This window comes from Mesocricetus auratus, unplaced genomic scaffold (assembly GCF_017639785.1).
Source record: "Mesocricetus auratus isolate SY011 unplaced genomic scaffold, BCM_Maur_2.0 Super-Scaffold_100014, whole genome shotgun sequence".
NCBI classification, from domain to species: Eukaryota; Metazoa; Chordata; class Mammalia; order Rodentia; family Cricetidae; genus Mesocricetus; species Mesocricetus auratus.
Window position 1 is genome coordinate 49,407,725 of NW_024429197.1, and position 15,456 is coordinate 49,423,180.

The window sequence follows — 15,456 nt, forward strand, 5'->3', positions numbered from 1 at the left end:
GGTTGCTGGGAACTGAACTCAGGACCTCTGGAAGGGGAGCCAGTTTCTTAACCTCTAAGTCATCTCTCCAGGCCCCTCACACAATTTTTTTAAATAAGTAACGCATTAGTCACTGTGTCAAGAATCTATAGACACAAAAGTTAATACAACCACACCAGTGGACAATGGAACAGGAAATAAGTGTGACAAGAGAACTAAGTGTTTGGGAAGTGCAACGGATGGGCTATCAGTGAGAAGAGTAGATAAAGGGAAAGAAGGTGGTACCAGAGGTGTGATGTTGTTAAAAATCTAAATGAATTGGCCTAAAGAATGGAGAACAGGTTACGTTTAATGTCAGCTGTCAACTGATTAGAACTCTAGAGTCACCTAGGAGATGAACTCTGGGCATGCCTGTTAAAGACTGCATTGATTAGGTTTACTGAAGTGGGAAGAACCACCCACTGTGGTGGCACCACCCCCGTGCTAGGTTCCTGGACTGCATAAAAATGATAAAGTGAGCAGCTGAGCACAAGCAGCCATCAATCTCCACTTCTTCGCTGTAGATGCAAGTGTGTGCCGAAATGACCTAATAAAGAACGAGGAACAGCTGAAATAAAAGCACATTGGACTAGGTCCGAGGTCTGGAATCTGTCTAATGGGCAACCTGACAGAAACGGTTCAGATAGAGGTTCTTAAGGTGGAGTTTCCATATTAGCAGCAATAGCCAAGACCCAACCCAAGACCAGGAGTACACTTTGGTCGATTGAGAAGTCTCGAAACATATGTTTATTGAAACACTATTCAGAACAGCCAAAATAAGGAGATTTGGTGTGTATGACTTTCAAGTAGGAGGGGCATTATTTGGGAGGAGGAAGGAGGTAGGGGAGCACAAGAGAAAATAATGTGGGATAAATGACAATGTAGGTGATATGTATGAGATAATGACAAATAATACACAGTTTTGCAGTGATTACACACTAAGAAACAATGCAGTACAAATGTATTTTAAATGCCACTTACAATAGCTAAGAAGGTGTATCTTATAAGTGATTATATTCAATTTTCGTCACAATGAAGGATTAAGAAAAGAAGCCTGCATATGACGATGCTAACTAGGAAAGGCCACTGAAGAAAACCACTTCTCCATGTTGGAGAGAACCACATTTTCTAAAGGCAACGAGACAAACGCCCACTCCCCAACTTGACACTCTCAGAGGGCTCCTAAGAGTGAATGAAGTTCTGTCCACACTGCAGCAAAGCAAAAACAACCAAGAGCCCTGGTCAGCAGGACCCGCGGAGTCCCCATGGATTGCTAATAACCAGGGCTGGAAGCGCTGCTCTACGGGCCAGATGTTACAACCACAGTTCCCCAGGGGCGCAGCAGGAAGGCTGGTGCAACTGGTTCAAGCAGTGCTTACAGTCAGCAGCTCACTTTAAGTAATTTCAGACACAGGCACACTCAGCTTACACACTCTTTGCAAGAGCCCCAGGGCACCTCTAACAGCAGTAACTTGAGGAAAAGACTATGATTGCTCATGGAAGACAATAGAAAGCATTCTGTAACTAAATGCCATGCTTCTTCCTTCCTTCCCGTTTCAAAACAAAACACAGCCAACCGATAATGTATCAGCTCTTAAACAGGAGTGGAAACAAATGGTAGTTTGATCCAGGATCTTTCTGAAGCAAACATACAAGTTTCTCAGTCACACAACACTTTTTCTTTTTTGTTTTTTTTTTTTTTTGTTGAGTGCATGCACACAGGGGTGTGTGCACAATTTGGCTTGTATATCCTGAATCACACACAGCGTTTCAAAGAACTTGACTTCTCTAAGTCCATTTCAAATTTTACAACTTTATTATTTGATTACTTACTTAAAAAAAAGGTAGAGAAAAAGATTAAAAAAAAAAAAGAACTATCTAGCATCTTTTCACAAACACAGCAGCAGGATTATGTATATTGCCTTCTTGTCTTTTTTTTGTACATTTTCACACCATTTAAAACAAAAACCCAGTATCATAAATGCTTATACCATTTCCCCCTCATTTCATAGCACGAAGTGATCATGATTTCCACTTGATTGGTACATCTATTTAGTTTTTCGAGATTACACGAAACTTCCCATAACTTCTTAAGGAGAAATTCCTAGTGCATCCAGTATTTTTCAGCCTCAGATGCATTGTACCAAATTGCCTTGTGGGAAGATGGTGCCAAGATACAAGCATACAGTCCCATTTCAAGCTCAGTCATTTGTTAGCAGAGTAGGGAAATAGATGTTCTCACCAGCCTTTGCTGTCAGTTAAGTAGGAGACATGATTGACAAGGTTTTGGGCTTTGTTCCCTTACATTCCTGCAGGCCACTGCTTTCCTTCTGGCTTCTGGAGGAGTTGGTATCTTGACGAAGTGCACTGTCTCTCTCACCACACGCTCTTCTTTCCAGGCGAAGACACGAAGGCCACACATCTTTCCCGCTTTTGTTTAAGCAAAGTCCCCCAAAGACTAGAATTCATAAGTCTCCTTGTGGCAGCCATGCTGTGTTAATGTCTTGGTGGTAAAACAGAACACTGGGCCATGTTCTGAAAGGAAGACAGCAAGTAGAGATGATGACTAAGGCAGCAGAGAGCATGCTAACCACCCCAACACTTCCTAACAAGCGAAAACAACAACAAAAACCTTGAGATTCAGGAGTATAACAAGGACTCATGGGGACACATACTTATTAAATCTCCAGATAATCCCTGTGTTCACCAACATTTAAAAACCACTAGTTAGGGCAAGCAAAATTGCTCAGGGGGTAAAGGTACTTGCCACCAAGCCTGATAGCTCGAGTTCAATCACTGGGATACACATGGTAGAAAGAGAACCAATCAACTCCTACAAGCTAAGCTGTCCTCGAACCTCAACATGTTCACCGAGGCATGAGTATGTCTGTCTACATACACACATACATTTTAAAAAATGGTAGTAAAAACAAACAAACAAAAAACAAACCAGCAACAACACTAACCAGATATGGTACTTCAGGAGCAACTCTTGTTTTTTCCTTTTCTTCCTGACAAGTGAGGTCAGTGCCACTCATCTCAGGGGACCGCTCTTAGACTCATCATGTCCCTCCACGTCTACAGGCATCAGGGCACACTGCATTCACCCTCTCCCAGCTTCAGTTATCATCCATGCAACCCCTAATCCTTATGTCACTGAAGTTTTAGTGTGTCTCAATTGGCAACACAATGGGATCTTCATCATCACTGGGAATCTTTGGGTATTGTTCTAAATTTTGTTTGTTTGTTTTGGAGATAGGATTTCACTATGTCTTCCTGGCTGGCCTGAAACTCACTATGTAGACCAGGCTGGCCCTGAACTCATAGATATTTGCCTGCCTCTGCCTCCCGAGTGCTGACATTAAAGGTGTGCACTGCCACACCCTTTAGCTTGGTTTTGTTCTAATCTGGAGTTTGGCACAAAATGGGCAAACTGGTGCTTCTGAAATGAACTAGTGAGTTAATGAATGATAAACATCCCAAATGTGATTCAGGGTGAGAATTATTAATACCGGGTTCCTTACTATTCCAGAATAGTGACCACAGCACACAATTTTGTCTAATAGGCAATTCTTCATTTCTTCAACTCTCGTTTGACGCCCGATGAATGCTACGCTTATTAACCCATGTTAAAGTGCATATTTACAAAACCACGTAACATCAGCTTCAAAAAGATCACTGATTTATACTGTCTGAGCATGTCTCAGATTTCTTTTTAAGGAACAGACTTTGAGTGTGAAACCATACTGAGTGTCAGGTCAGCAGGAAGACAGCAAAGTTTGCAACCAGATCATATCCTGTGAGTCCAACACTGACTCAGAATTGGCCTCAGAGGAACTCAGCAGGGGCCGCTCAGATGTTGGTTTGCTAGAAATCGTTTAGTTCAAACCACCAGTTCGAGATTGGTAGAGTTTTAGAAAAAAATCTTGTTCCCTCCTCCTCCCAGTTGGAACACTCACAAGGTCTTCTTGCACCTCAGCCATGACAGAACACTTCATGGGAGGAAAATTTATGTACTCATTGAATAAGTATTTATCTCCTAGGTATCCAGTGTTGGAACCAGGGGTGGCTCCTCTCAGGGAAGACATGAATTACAACATTCTCGGCTTTCCCAGTCCTAAAGCCCGAGACCCTATGGTCACAGTGGTGTACTGCAGCCTGATGGCATCAGTTCAGGGGGGGCCACTTTGTAACTTCGGGATGGCTTCAAGTTGGCTGGCCTGAAGCATTCCATGCAGGACAGAAAACACTGTTAATCACTTCCAACCGCCTGATGCCTCCACCACACTAAAAGCACGGCTCACTCCTGAGCTCCTAGGTGGTAACTCAAGCAGGGACAGCCAAGGTGTCTAGGAGTACCCCCGGGTCTCTGAAGACACCCGGGGGTACTTCCTCTTTAGAGACAAGAGGGAGCGGAAGTGGAAGGATGCAGGCTCCTTGCTACTCTAGTTAATCAAGAGCCATAAAACTTCCACATAAAAACAACACTTTCTAGGCTTCCCAGTCAGTTTAAGTTATATCCTTAGGCTGAATACCGGAGTCGAGAATCCACCAACCTGCAACTTGTCATCCACCTATCATTATTAGCTGTCTTGGTTTCATGTAACATTGACCCGAGGCGGGTATTTTCTGCTATCATTTTGTTATTGATATAGCAGAAGTATTGGCTGCAAAGGCCTGTCTACACTCTGTACAAATCTACCCAAGAGAGAATAGCTGAACACTAGAGGTCATATACAGGGAGCACATCACCAGCCTTCTGAACCAAGACAACTCCGGGACAGTGTAAGCTAGCTAATACTACATAACAAAACTCCCACCCCAGGGTCAGGCACTTGGTTGCAAACATCAGGAACAGTTAATCAGGGCACAAGTGCTTGTTGAAAACAAAACAAAAAAATGCTGACTTGCATGAATTACACGGGGAGATGGGCCAAATTTAAAGTGAAAGCAAGAGAAAATATGGTTAAAGCAGTCGTGTCTGCTTACAGGTGTAAGGCCACTTACCTTCAGGTTTCGGAGGGTTTCTGACCATTCCATCGACCCTATTTGCGGTATGGTGGTAAGGAGCAAGCTTTTGGCTTTGTTGGCATTTTCTTTCATAGTTTTTAAAACCCCATCCACTGACACCTAGAGCAAGAAGGACACAGGATTTTACTAGCATGAACTACTTCTCACAGAAATAACTTGAGTCTCTGTTTTGCTACGGTGTCATTGTGTCCCTTCCAAATTCGTCTTTAGGAAGCTAGTCCTCTTTGTGAGGGTGTCAGGAAGGGGAAGTGGGACTTGGGAGTTGATTAGGTCAGGCTGGCAGTGTTTTTTGGAATGGAGTTTGATACCACAGTGAGCCCCACCCCTACTGTGGTGACTTGAACGAGAATGCCCCATAAACCCATAAATTGGAATATTTGGTTCCCAGTTGCTGGAACTGCTTAGGAAAGATTAGGAGGTGTGTCACTGGGGGCACTATAGCTCTCTCTGCCCTCACTCTTGTGGACCAAGATGTATGTTCTCAGTTACTGTTCCAGTGCCATGCCTGCCTGCCTGCTCCCACACTCCCAGTCACGATGGCAGGGATTCATTCACCCTTTGAACTGCGCACCCAAGTAAACTCGTTCTTCTATGTCTTGGTTATGGTTCTTATATCACAGCAATTTACAAGCAACTAAGATACATTATATGTCCTGTGAGGTCCAGTGAGACTATGACTACAAAATGGGCCCTCACCAGACAGAGCCAGTCAATCTTGAATTAACCGGTAGACCTATAAAAACAAGGCCTTTTTCTTTCTTTCTTTTCTTCTGTCTAGGAGCTACATGTAATGGGATTTTCATATACCTGCCTGAACAGACTAAAACAGATCTGTGCTATAAAGTCTGCTCACTCCAAATTCAATCCCGAGCCCAAATGCCACTCTTCATTTTAGGGCAAAGACCTTAGAGCAGCTCAACGCTATTTCTGAGAAGCCTGAGAAAATTTCACAGATGTCAAACAGCGGCAACAGCTCCTGCCCCCCCCCCCCCCCACTTCCTGGTCCATAGAAAAGTAAGTTCCAGCCTAAAACTTGCCATCCTGTATAACTACACAGGAGCTAAGCATTCTAAAAGCACTTTTTTTTTTGAGGGGGGGGGAAGTCAAAGTGCCATCATTTCTATGACTCCTGGTTAATGGGCCGTTAACACCTGGTTAATACCAACAAAACCCAAGAGTCCCAAGAAAGAAACAAACCACCTCAGATTCTGTGTTTCCTGTCACTAAATACCATCACGATGCTCAATTTTCCTTCTATATCTAAACCCAGAGAGACACACGCTGTTAGGATGGAGCGTGTACCATCTGGAGTGTGGGAGATGGGACAGGACAAGGAAGGCCTTGGTTTCTGCCTTCCCTGTCCCCATTCCCCATTCTGTTGGGTTTTTGGTTTTGTTTTAATTTTACAATTTTACTTTATTTTTTAGGCAGGCCCTCACCGTGTAGCTCAAGCTGGCTTCAAACTCATGATTTTCCTGCTTCTGCCATGCCAGGTGCTGCAACTCAGACACAAACCAACTATGCAAGAAAAAGAAAATCACCTTGGGGACTAGGGATGAAGTTCAGGGGTAGAATGCTAACCCAGAATAAAGTAGGCCCTAAACAACAGGATCTCAGAAGCCGTGTGTGCGCACGCGTGCTCACATATGTACAAACATGTCAACTGGCATGATGACTGACGAGTGGCTGGGCTCCTAAGTGCTCACGTTATCATCTACCTTAGCAGATGAATGCCTGGTTCATCAGGAGAAGCTGACCACCAGGCCTAGAACCCTTGCCTTGCTTTATCCCACTTATGAGAAAGCCAAGAAGAACCAGGGACACATGACCGCATCTTTGTGTCTCCTCATCCAGATGGCTTCTACAAACACCAGAAGACGTGAGTGCCACCGCAGTGGCCACTCTGCTATAGAGTGTCCGGCACACACACAAAGGTGCAATTGAAGCTGAGTCAATAAACACAGGGGCTATGGCAGTCAGAGAGACTTACCACTATTTATACCTCTCCTTCCTTTGTTCCTGCTGGTGGGTTCCATTCAAAATGCCCTTCCCATTGACCCGGTGACTCACAGCAACCAGCTAACCCTCACTTAAAGGCAGCGCCCAAACCTCCAAGGTTACTCTCTTTGCTCGCCCACTCCATGGAGTTGCTGGTGATAACACTCGTATGAGTCAGCACTCCTAAACCACTTACGGTCTGACTGGCATGCCTCCCACGCACGGGCTCGTGCTTTGGGAGACCGTGGGTTCTTTAAGAGGCACACTGTAGTGGATAGGGTTTCTGAAGGTTATACTCAGGTCCCAATTCTGACCATTCTGGTTCCTGCTCCTCCTCAACGTGAACAGTTGTTACCTCTCCTTCCTAACGCTGTGGCCCTTTGGTGCAGTTCGGCATGTTGTGGTGGCCCCCAACCATAAAAACATTTTCCTTGTTACTTCATAGCTGTGATCTTGCTACTGTTATGTATCACAACATAAGTATCTGTGTCATTTGACGGTCTTAGACAGCTCTGGTGAAGGGCAGTCCGACCCCCAAAGGGCTCACGACCCACCGGTTGAGAACCACTGCTTTAGGAGGTTGTTGCAGGGAACCAGGACAACGGCCCCAGAAAGGCACCGCCCCCTCCTTATTCAGTGTAGCTCTCTTTGCTTCCTGAGTGTGACATAGGAGCTGCTATGGCAGCCTTCCCAGCTGCATGAAGTAGCCGAAACCTTTCTCCCCATAAGCTGTTCTGTCAGATACTCTGGTTACCGGTGACAAACGTTTCCCATTAATTGAAAGGAGCTCCTTCCCATCCTGGAGCTGGGAGTAGCTCACAAAGCTGCCAAGCCAGATAGAGCCAGCCTCAAAACTCTCCTATAAATGCACAGTGACAACACCAAAGAATTGGGATTCATTTATGCTGTTGCCCAACAAGTACACATGGGCACAAGATGACATGGCCACGTGAAGCCGTTTTGCATATAACTAGATGGAGAAACAGGAGCTCTGACACAGCAGCCCACTAGAAGAGGGTGTGCACTCGCCTCTACATGTCTTCAAAAAGTCTCTCATAGTTTTCCTTACCTTCTCTTTTTTAAATGAAACAAATGACAGGCAAATGATCTTTCATTTCTTGGGTGAAACAAAACAATTTTAAGAAAAGGGGGGAGCTTAGAATAAAAGAGGCTGGCAGGGCCTGGTGACCTGAGCTTGTAATCCCAGGTACTTGGGAGGCAGAGAGGGGAGACTACCAAATTCAAGACTGGATGGGAGACTCAGTGAAACCCGGGCTCAAAATAAAAAAGCAGATTAAGAACATGACTCAGTGATAGAGAACACTGACTAAGATAACCTCTATCTTCCTCAAACAGAAATGTTGGCTCCTTAAAGAACATGTATTTCCATTCTTAGGCTGAGTACAGTATCTGGCCACAGTACATTAAACAGGATAGGGACTCAGGGTTTTCTTTCTCCATGAAAGTAAATATAATAAACAGCACAAGGAACCATACTCAAAGAACATCTTTATCTTTAAGGCTCAAATCTCAATAATTCTCAACTCATCTATAAGCCTATATAATGTCAATCATTATTGACTCTCAGATAAGCACCTCGCCACCATCCATGGAAGATCTCATCTTCCAAAAGAAAAACAGGAAATAGCTTATAAAGCCTAATGAAAACTTAAATAATGCTGATCCTTCCCAAGATGAATCCAAGGAAAATCAGTAAGACATTTTCTTAGCAGATCATGACACTCAGAAGCTCACACCACACACAATCAGGAGAGACCCACTTACCGCTTCTTCATGCTCCTTCCAACAATCATAATCGGTTGCCATGGCAATGCTCGCATAGCAAATTCCAGCCTCCTTAGCAAGCACCACCTCTGGAACCGTAGTCATATTGATAACATCTGCACCCCAAGTACGGAATACAAAACTTTCTGCCCGAGAGCTGAAACGAGGCCCTTCAATTGTGACTATTGTTCCCTTGGAATGGCATCGAAGACCAAGCTTCTTGGCTGTTTCTATGAGGACCTGCAAAAGGAGGAAGTGGTCTCAAACCACACAGACCTACACCAGCACAAGATTTCGTTTCTCTATGATGTTTAGCAAGCTACCTACAGCACAGTTTGACTACAATGTCCTTAGAGGACACCTGGATCACTGAAAGGTAGTGTCCAGCTCCATACTAACACATTCCTGCTGTCCAGGTGTACTGCACACACAGCTCGTGGATCTTAGAGAGTAGTGCATTGGATTTCATTTACTTTTTAGGAATTTAGGAAGGCTAAGCCGGGGCTTCTGTCTGGACTTGTGTCGTAGGTTCTGACCCATCACACTTGCTCAGCTGAGGCATCATTTTTCACGCACAGACCAAACTGCTAGTCAAGTGCCATTTCCCAAGGTACAGGGCTGATCAGTCACAGATGCTGTGGCCTTTTGGAAAGCCTTGTAGAAAGCCACCATTCTTTAGCTTGCCATCTCTCTAAGGACATACAGAGAAAGGAGAATGGTTGTCCTGATTTTTTCTTCTGTCCCGAGACCAACTTATCTAGGCATTGGCTACTTGTTACTTCAGGGCCACTCACGCATAGGTTTTTCTTTTAAGAAACATTGGGCCGGGTAGTGGTGGTCACACCTTTAATCCCAGCACTGGGAAGGCAGAGGCAGCTGGATCTCTGTGAGTTTGAGGCCAGCCTGGTCTACATAGCAAATGCCAGGACAGACTCCAAAGCTACACAGAGAAGCCAAAACCTGTCTTGAAAAAACAAAACAAAACAAAAGTCAAGATCCAAGTTTCATCAGAAACAGTTCTGAGGCTGAAGAGACGGCTCAGCAGGCAAAATGCTTCTGTTTAAAATAACTGAGAATGGGGGGTTTATCAACAATGGGAATCGACTCCCAGCTGAAACGAATGCATTTCAAACGTAAAGCTGAGGCAGGAAGAGCGATGCCTACTCAGCCAACTGATCCACCTGCAGATGTGATCCCGAGACCTTATACTCTGTTCTGACATGTCAGACAGACTACAAACCTCTCTTGTCTTGGGGCAAAAAGGTTCAGCCATTGGGATATGGCACACTCCTCTGGCGCTGCAGTGACTTCCGTCATAGAAGGTCTGAGGCCTCAGGGATGTCCTAGAAAGACAAAGTGGCAAGGTTTTGACTTCCGTTACAGCACCATCTGTCCTCTGTGGGTTCCCCCACATCCAACAGCTGTAGATAAGGGAAGGTAACTGTCATAGAGCATTTTCAGGTTTGAACTGGGCTCTTAGCTCTGGGCCGGTTGCAACGGGCTCCTAACCAGACACAAAAGTGTACCCATTTGAGATGGTCAAGTACACCTCACTGGGACCTCAGAGAGGGCGGGGAAAGCCCCAAGTCAATCTGAAAACATTTCATCACGTCTCAGCAGACTGCAGAGTGCTGCTGCCTAGACTCACTTGTTCCCAAAACTGTATCTGATTCATTTTATTTGTTAGCTTCTGCATAAATGTAAACTGCAAGCGTTGACTCAAACCACACCCCCATCTCCCTAAAAAAAAATCTTAAAAAAAAAACAACTTTTTAAACAATTGCTTTGTTTCAGTCCATACAACATCCTTAACCACATTTAACTTTCATATGTCTAAAGTAGAAATAATTCTTGCTTCACCCCAGTCACATTTTTTTCCAGGCCGTGGATCCACCGAAGAAAGCGGCTAAACGGTCCTGCTCTACAGGGAGTCTGTCTCCTTGCTGGCTTCTCTGCCCACTTTAACTAGGTCTTAAGTGTTTTCAAGTGTTCTGCTAAAATCTTTTTTTTTTTTTTGGAATTCACAAAAGACAGGTGAGAATAAGTTTACTGCCAGCTCACTCAACTTCTTCCTGGAAGCTTTCAGAAAACAAATACGAAATACTTTTTTATGTGCATCGATTTTTCTAAACTTAGCAACTGAGTAACTCAGGGAAAACACCACCCCCCTTCCCTACAGAAGGGAAGACGGGGGAGGGGTAGAATGGAAACTCTTCTTTACTGGTTTTATTTACACAGCTTTTTGTTTACTGCCCCAAATTAACCATTCCTTGGGCTACATCACAGTCAGTGACCCTAGCTGGTATCAAAGTCACCTCTCTTGGAGATAAAGAAGCCCTATTGCCACGGAAGGGTGTACACCTCACGTCTACAATTCCTGAAGGAGAAGTCAGGGTTAACCCCACAGCAAATCCAGCGGAGGTTAAAGAATGGGTCAAAGGACAGCTCTAGCTTCCATCAATAGGGTTTCCCCTCGAAGACTGACCAACAAAACAATGCCATGTTATCACCTCCAGATCTGTCTCTAATGAGTCAAGTTGTATCAATGCCCTCACTTGCAACTGAGATTATAAAGCAGACACATGAAAACCTCCAGTAGCTATGGCAACAGTAGTTATGGCAACAGATGTCCATGTAGGAACAACTATCTCTTCAACATGTCCACTGCTTCTCCGTCTCCCCACATCTCTGCCTTGTGGCAAACACACGGAAGAACATGCCCCACATCATGCTATGTTACTAGACACTGGTCGACTGGTCTTAAGTACCGATTTCAAATGGAACACTTTACATTTTTCTTCCTAAATGTGAAGGCATCCAATTATAAGTTACATAGTTCCAGCTAATTCTGCATACTTTTGATTCTCCCATTTTCTAATAAAACATAGCTAGGTCTGGGGCCATATGTCTTTGATTCTTGCACTCAGGAGGCAGAGGCAGGTGGATCTCCGTGAGTTCTAGGAAAGCCAGGGCTATAGAGTGAGACTCTGTCTCAACAGACAAAATAAAACCAAACCAAACCCAACAAACATACAAACAACAACAACAACAAACCCAGAGTGCTCATTCTTCCATTTATAAAGGGATTAGGAGAAATAAGTGAGCCAAGATGGCCTGATAACTCATAGTAGAGACATCTGAGGGTCAGCTGTAGGCTGAGGTCAGAGAACTAGACCCTGCAGGGGACCCCCCAGAAGAGAGGAAAAGTTAGTATTAACATCGATGCTTTACTCACCCACGAGGATGCATACACCTGTCTGTGGTATCTGCACCACTAACTTCAGTGTCACCACGTTCAGTGAGATGGTTAATGATCACTATAAATACAGTTGTTTACACTAACTGAATTCTGACAGAACAAGGGGTTCACAACCACTGCTGAGAATTGTGCAGGGCACCCCAAAGGAAAATGTGTGTCATCTATGGAACACTTGATGTCCTCCGAGACCCTGTCAGAGAAACTGGATACTCTAGAACTCAGTCAAAGCCTGGAAAATTCTTCAAGACACACCTAAGAGGAGAGACCGCTAACAAAGCTGCAAGGCCACTCCCCATTTCCAACCAAACCAGCTTGCCTAGATTCACAATTATAGCTGAACTGTGGAGTTCAGTCATTGGCTGAGTGATAGGGCAGGAGATGTATTTTATCCCATGGTTTGAATTTTTTTTAAACTTAAATATGCAGTGTACAAACTCTTTAACAACTAAAGCAAAATCCTCACAGCTACATAAGGCTCGTACAACCTTTAGATTTCTATGTTGAAATCCTATCCCTTAAGGTCACACTCGCTGGAGGCTAAGACCAGCAGGCACACAACATGCCCTTACAAAAGAGGATCCAGGGAACTAAGTAGTTCTTTTCTTTTTTACTACACAAGGACACAGCAAGAAGATGCCAAGAAAGTAAGCTCTTCTCAGACACCAGATCAATTTACACCTTTCCTGACCTTCTCAGCCTTCCAACCGAGAAATTTCTGTTGTTCAGAAGCTAATTAATCTACAGCATTTTGTTATAGCAGCTGGAATAGTCTAAAATACTTGCACCCTTGCTTAAAGATGGGAACAGCACCAGAAACTTCAGTCGCTACCCCTTAATACACTCAGAAGCAATCACATCTCAACGCTACGTTTGGGTAACGCCTACCTCACCAGAGCTCCACACACAAGTCCTTAGGAGGCTATGACTATTTTATCTTACAGGGCAAAGGGCAGCAAAGGTAGCAGATGGCTAGTATGAAGTTGACTTCGAAACAGAAAGATACTTCTGCATCAATTATGTGGGAACAATGTTATCATTAGGAGTCCTCACACATGCAAGAGGGCAGCAGATGTGTAGATGACAGAGAGATAAGAACTTCATTATTGCCGGCACTGGAAGGATATGGGCTTAACATAAGCCAGAGTATAGGGGACAAAGGGTCAGGAAATGGACTCCACCTTAAGTAGACTAATATGGCCTTGCCAACAGCTTTTATATCTTTATAAAGGGCCAGTGAGACCCATGTTAAACTACTAACCAAGTAATAACAAGATGATAAATCTGTGGTAACTGCCTAAGTTTGTAATTAATTTGTTATAGCAGCAATAGGAAACTGATACACTTGCTTCTGTAGTTTGATATACGATCAACCCAGTTATGGCCTCTACAGCAGTAAAACACTACTGTAGAAGGTCTGCTCCCTGTACCAAAGAGATAAGTTTTGCCTCCTGATTAAACATGGAGTTCAGGGAGTGATTACCAGGCTGGCTTTACTACTCATTGACTGTTTGCTTCTGGGAAAGCTACTCTGGTCTCTGCACCTTAGATCTTCCTCTATTTAAAAGGGGGGGGACAAAGTCACTTGTCCTAAATGGGCTATGTGAGGGTGGAATGAGATAATATAACACAGGGGTCGGCATCGGCCACTGCTGCACATAGGACATCTGCTTCCGTACCCTCTTTTGTGAACACGGGAGTCTGGCATTTTGATGGACTTCAAGAGAACCTCTGAAACCGCCTGAGGCTGTCAAGCAGGGGTAGACACTATTTTAGCTGTTTCTGTTGGTGATAAAAAGCACAGTGACAGAGGCTTGAGAAAGCTGATGTTTTATAGCCACAAAACAATGCTGAGAGAAGGCATGCCCACTAGCTTGCTCTCGGGCAGCTTTCCCCTTTCACATCATTCAGGACCCCTGCCTAGGGAATGGTGCTGCCCACAGTGGACTAGCTTTCCTCACATACACTAACAATCAACACAACTACCCCAGGCCAACCTAACTTTGATAAGACATCATTAAGACTCTCTTTCCAGATGGCTGTTGACAGTTAAAACTAAACTAGCACAGGTGCAAAAAACACCCACCAAAACAAACCAACAAACCCAAAACAAAAAAGGCCCCAAACCAAACAAAAAAACCAAAACAACCCCAAGAAAATGGCCAAATAAAACACGTCTTTGAAAGAGTGGAGGAGACAAACAAGCTTGCACTGCCATGAGACATGCGTCCAAGGTACAGTATCAGACAGGAGGAAAACCCAGAAAAAAACTAGCCACTAGGCTGTTTCTTAGGTAGAGACCCTTGAATTAGAGAGGCACATTTGTTAGATAACACCCCCCCCAAAGAACTGTGGAGTTAAAAATGCACCGAAAAGCCGGGCGATGGCGGAGCGACTTCAGTCCCAGCACTCGGGAGGTAGAGGTGGGTGGGTCTCTGTGAGTTTGAGACCAGTCTGGTCTACAGCGTGAGTTCCAGTATAGCCAAGGCTGTTACACAGAGACACCCTGTCTCGAGGGAAAAAAAAAAGCACTGAAGAAAAGCACTGTCCTCTTGGAAACAGACGCCTCTGAGGTGGTTTCCGAAAGTAGCCTCTGCGCTTTGCAAGCCCCAGCACGAGTGCACATGAATGAGTCAGTTAACCTGATGCTTTGCTCACAAGGATGAATTCTGGGGAAGGGATTCTCCCGGCTCATTAGGATTATAAAACGCTCCAATTTCAGGAGTAGTCCTAATTGATTATAGTAATAACAACAGCAAAAACAAGAACCGAGAGAGAGAGAGAGAGAGAGAGAGAGAGAGAGAGAGAGAGAGAAAAGAATCATCCAATGCATGCTAATACCTCAGTGAGATGACACTCTTTAATAAAGGGGCTTCATCATTCCTTTTCATTCTCTCTATATCTTATGAGATCTTGCTCACAGTAGACTAAGCAACAGTGTAAGAGCTGGAGATGACTCAGCAGTTAAGAACACATGGAGGCTTGCAACCACCTACAACTCTAGTTCCAGGAGATCCAACTCCTTCTTCCGACCACAGGCATGTGGTGTACACACACACACACACACACACACACACACACACACACACACACACACACACACACACACACACACACACAATACAAACAAATCCAAAATCTTAATTCTGCTGGGTGTGGCAAAAGAAATCTGCCATCCTTAAGGGTTAGGATTTCAACACAAAGTCTGAGGGTCATAGAAGAAGACACCACGGCAAGGAAGATTTTGCCCAAGGCTCTAACAGGGACAGCCACTTCTGCACATCCCGGTGGGGGACAATAATGCATTTGCTGAGACTATTATTGTTTCCTAAACACCCCAGACTTGGTCCAGGTCAATGTAGGTATTT

General features: G+C 44.4%; 1 protein-coding gene across 1 annotated transcript in view; it reads right to left on the minus strand.

Moving 5' to 3' along the window:
- Positions 1 to 738: 738 nt before the first annotated feature.
- LOC101837435 (methylthioadenosine phosphorylase) overlaps positions 739 to 15,456 on the minus strand; it is a 35,386-nt gene continuing 20,668 nt past the window's right edge. Inside the window, exons 5-8 of the mRNA XM_040757174.1 lie at positions 10,073 to 10,175; positions 8,833 to 9,072; positions 5,026 to 5,148; positions 739 to 2,553 (exon numbers count right to left, since the gene is read on the minus strand). Coding sequence (XP_040613108.1) covers positions 2,515 to 2,553; positions 5,026 to 5,148; positions 8,833 to 9,072; positions 10,073 to 10,175 — 505 coding nt within the window. The 3' untranslated portion in view covers positions 739 to 2,514. The remainder of the gene's footprint in view (positions 2,554 to 5,025; positions 5,149 to 8,832; positions 9,073 to 10,072; positions 10,176 to 15,456) is intronic.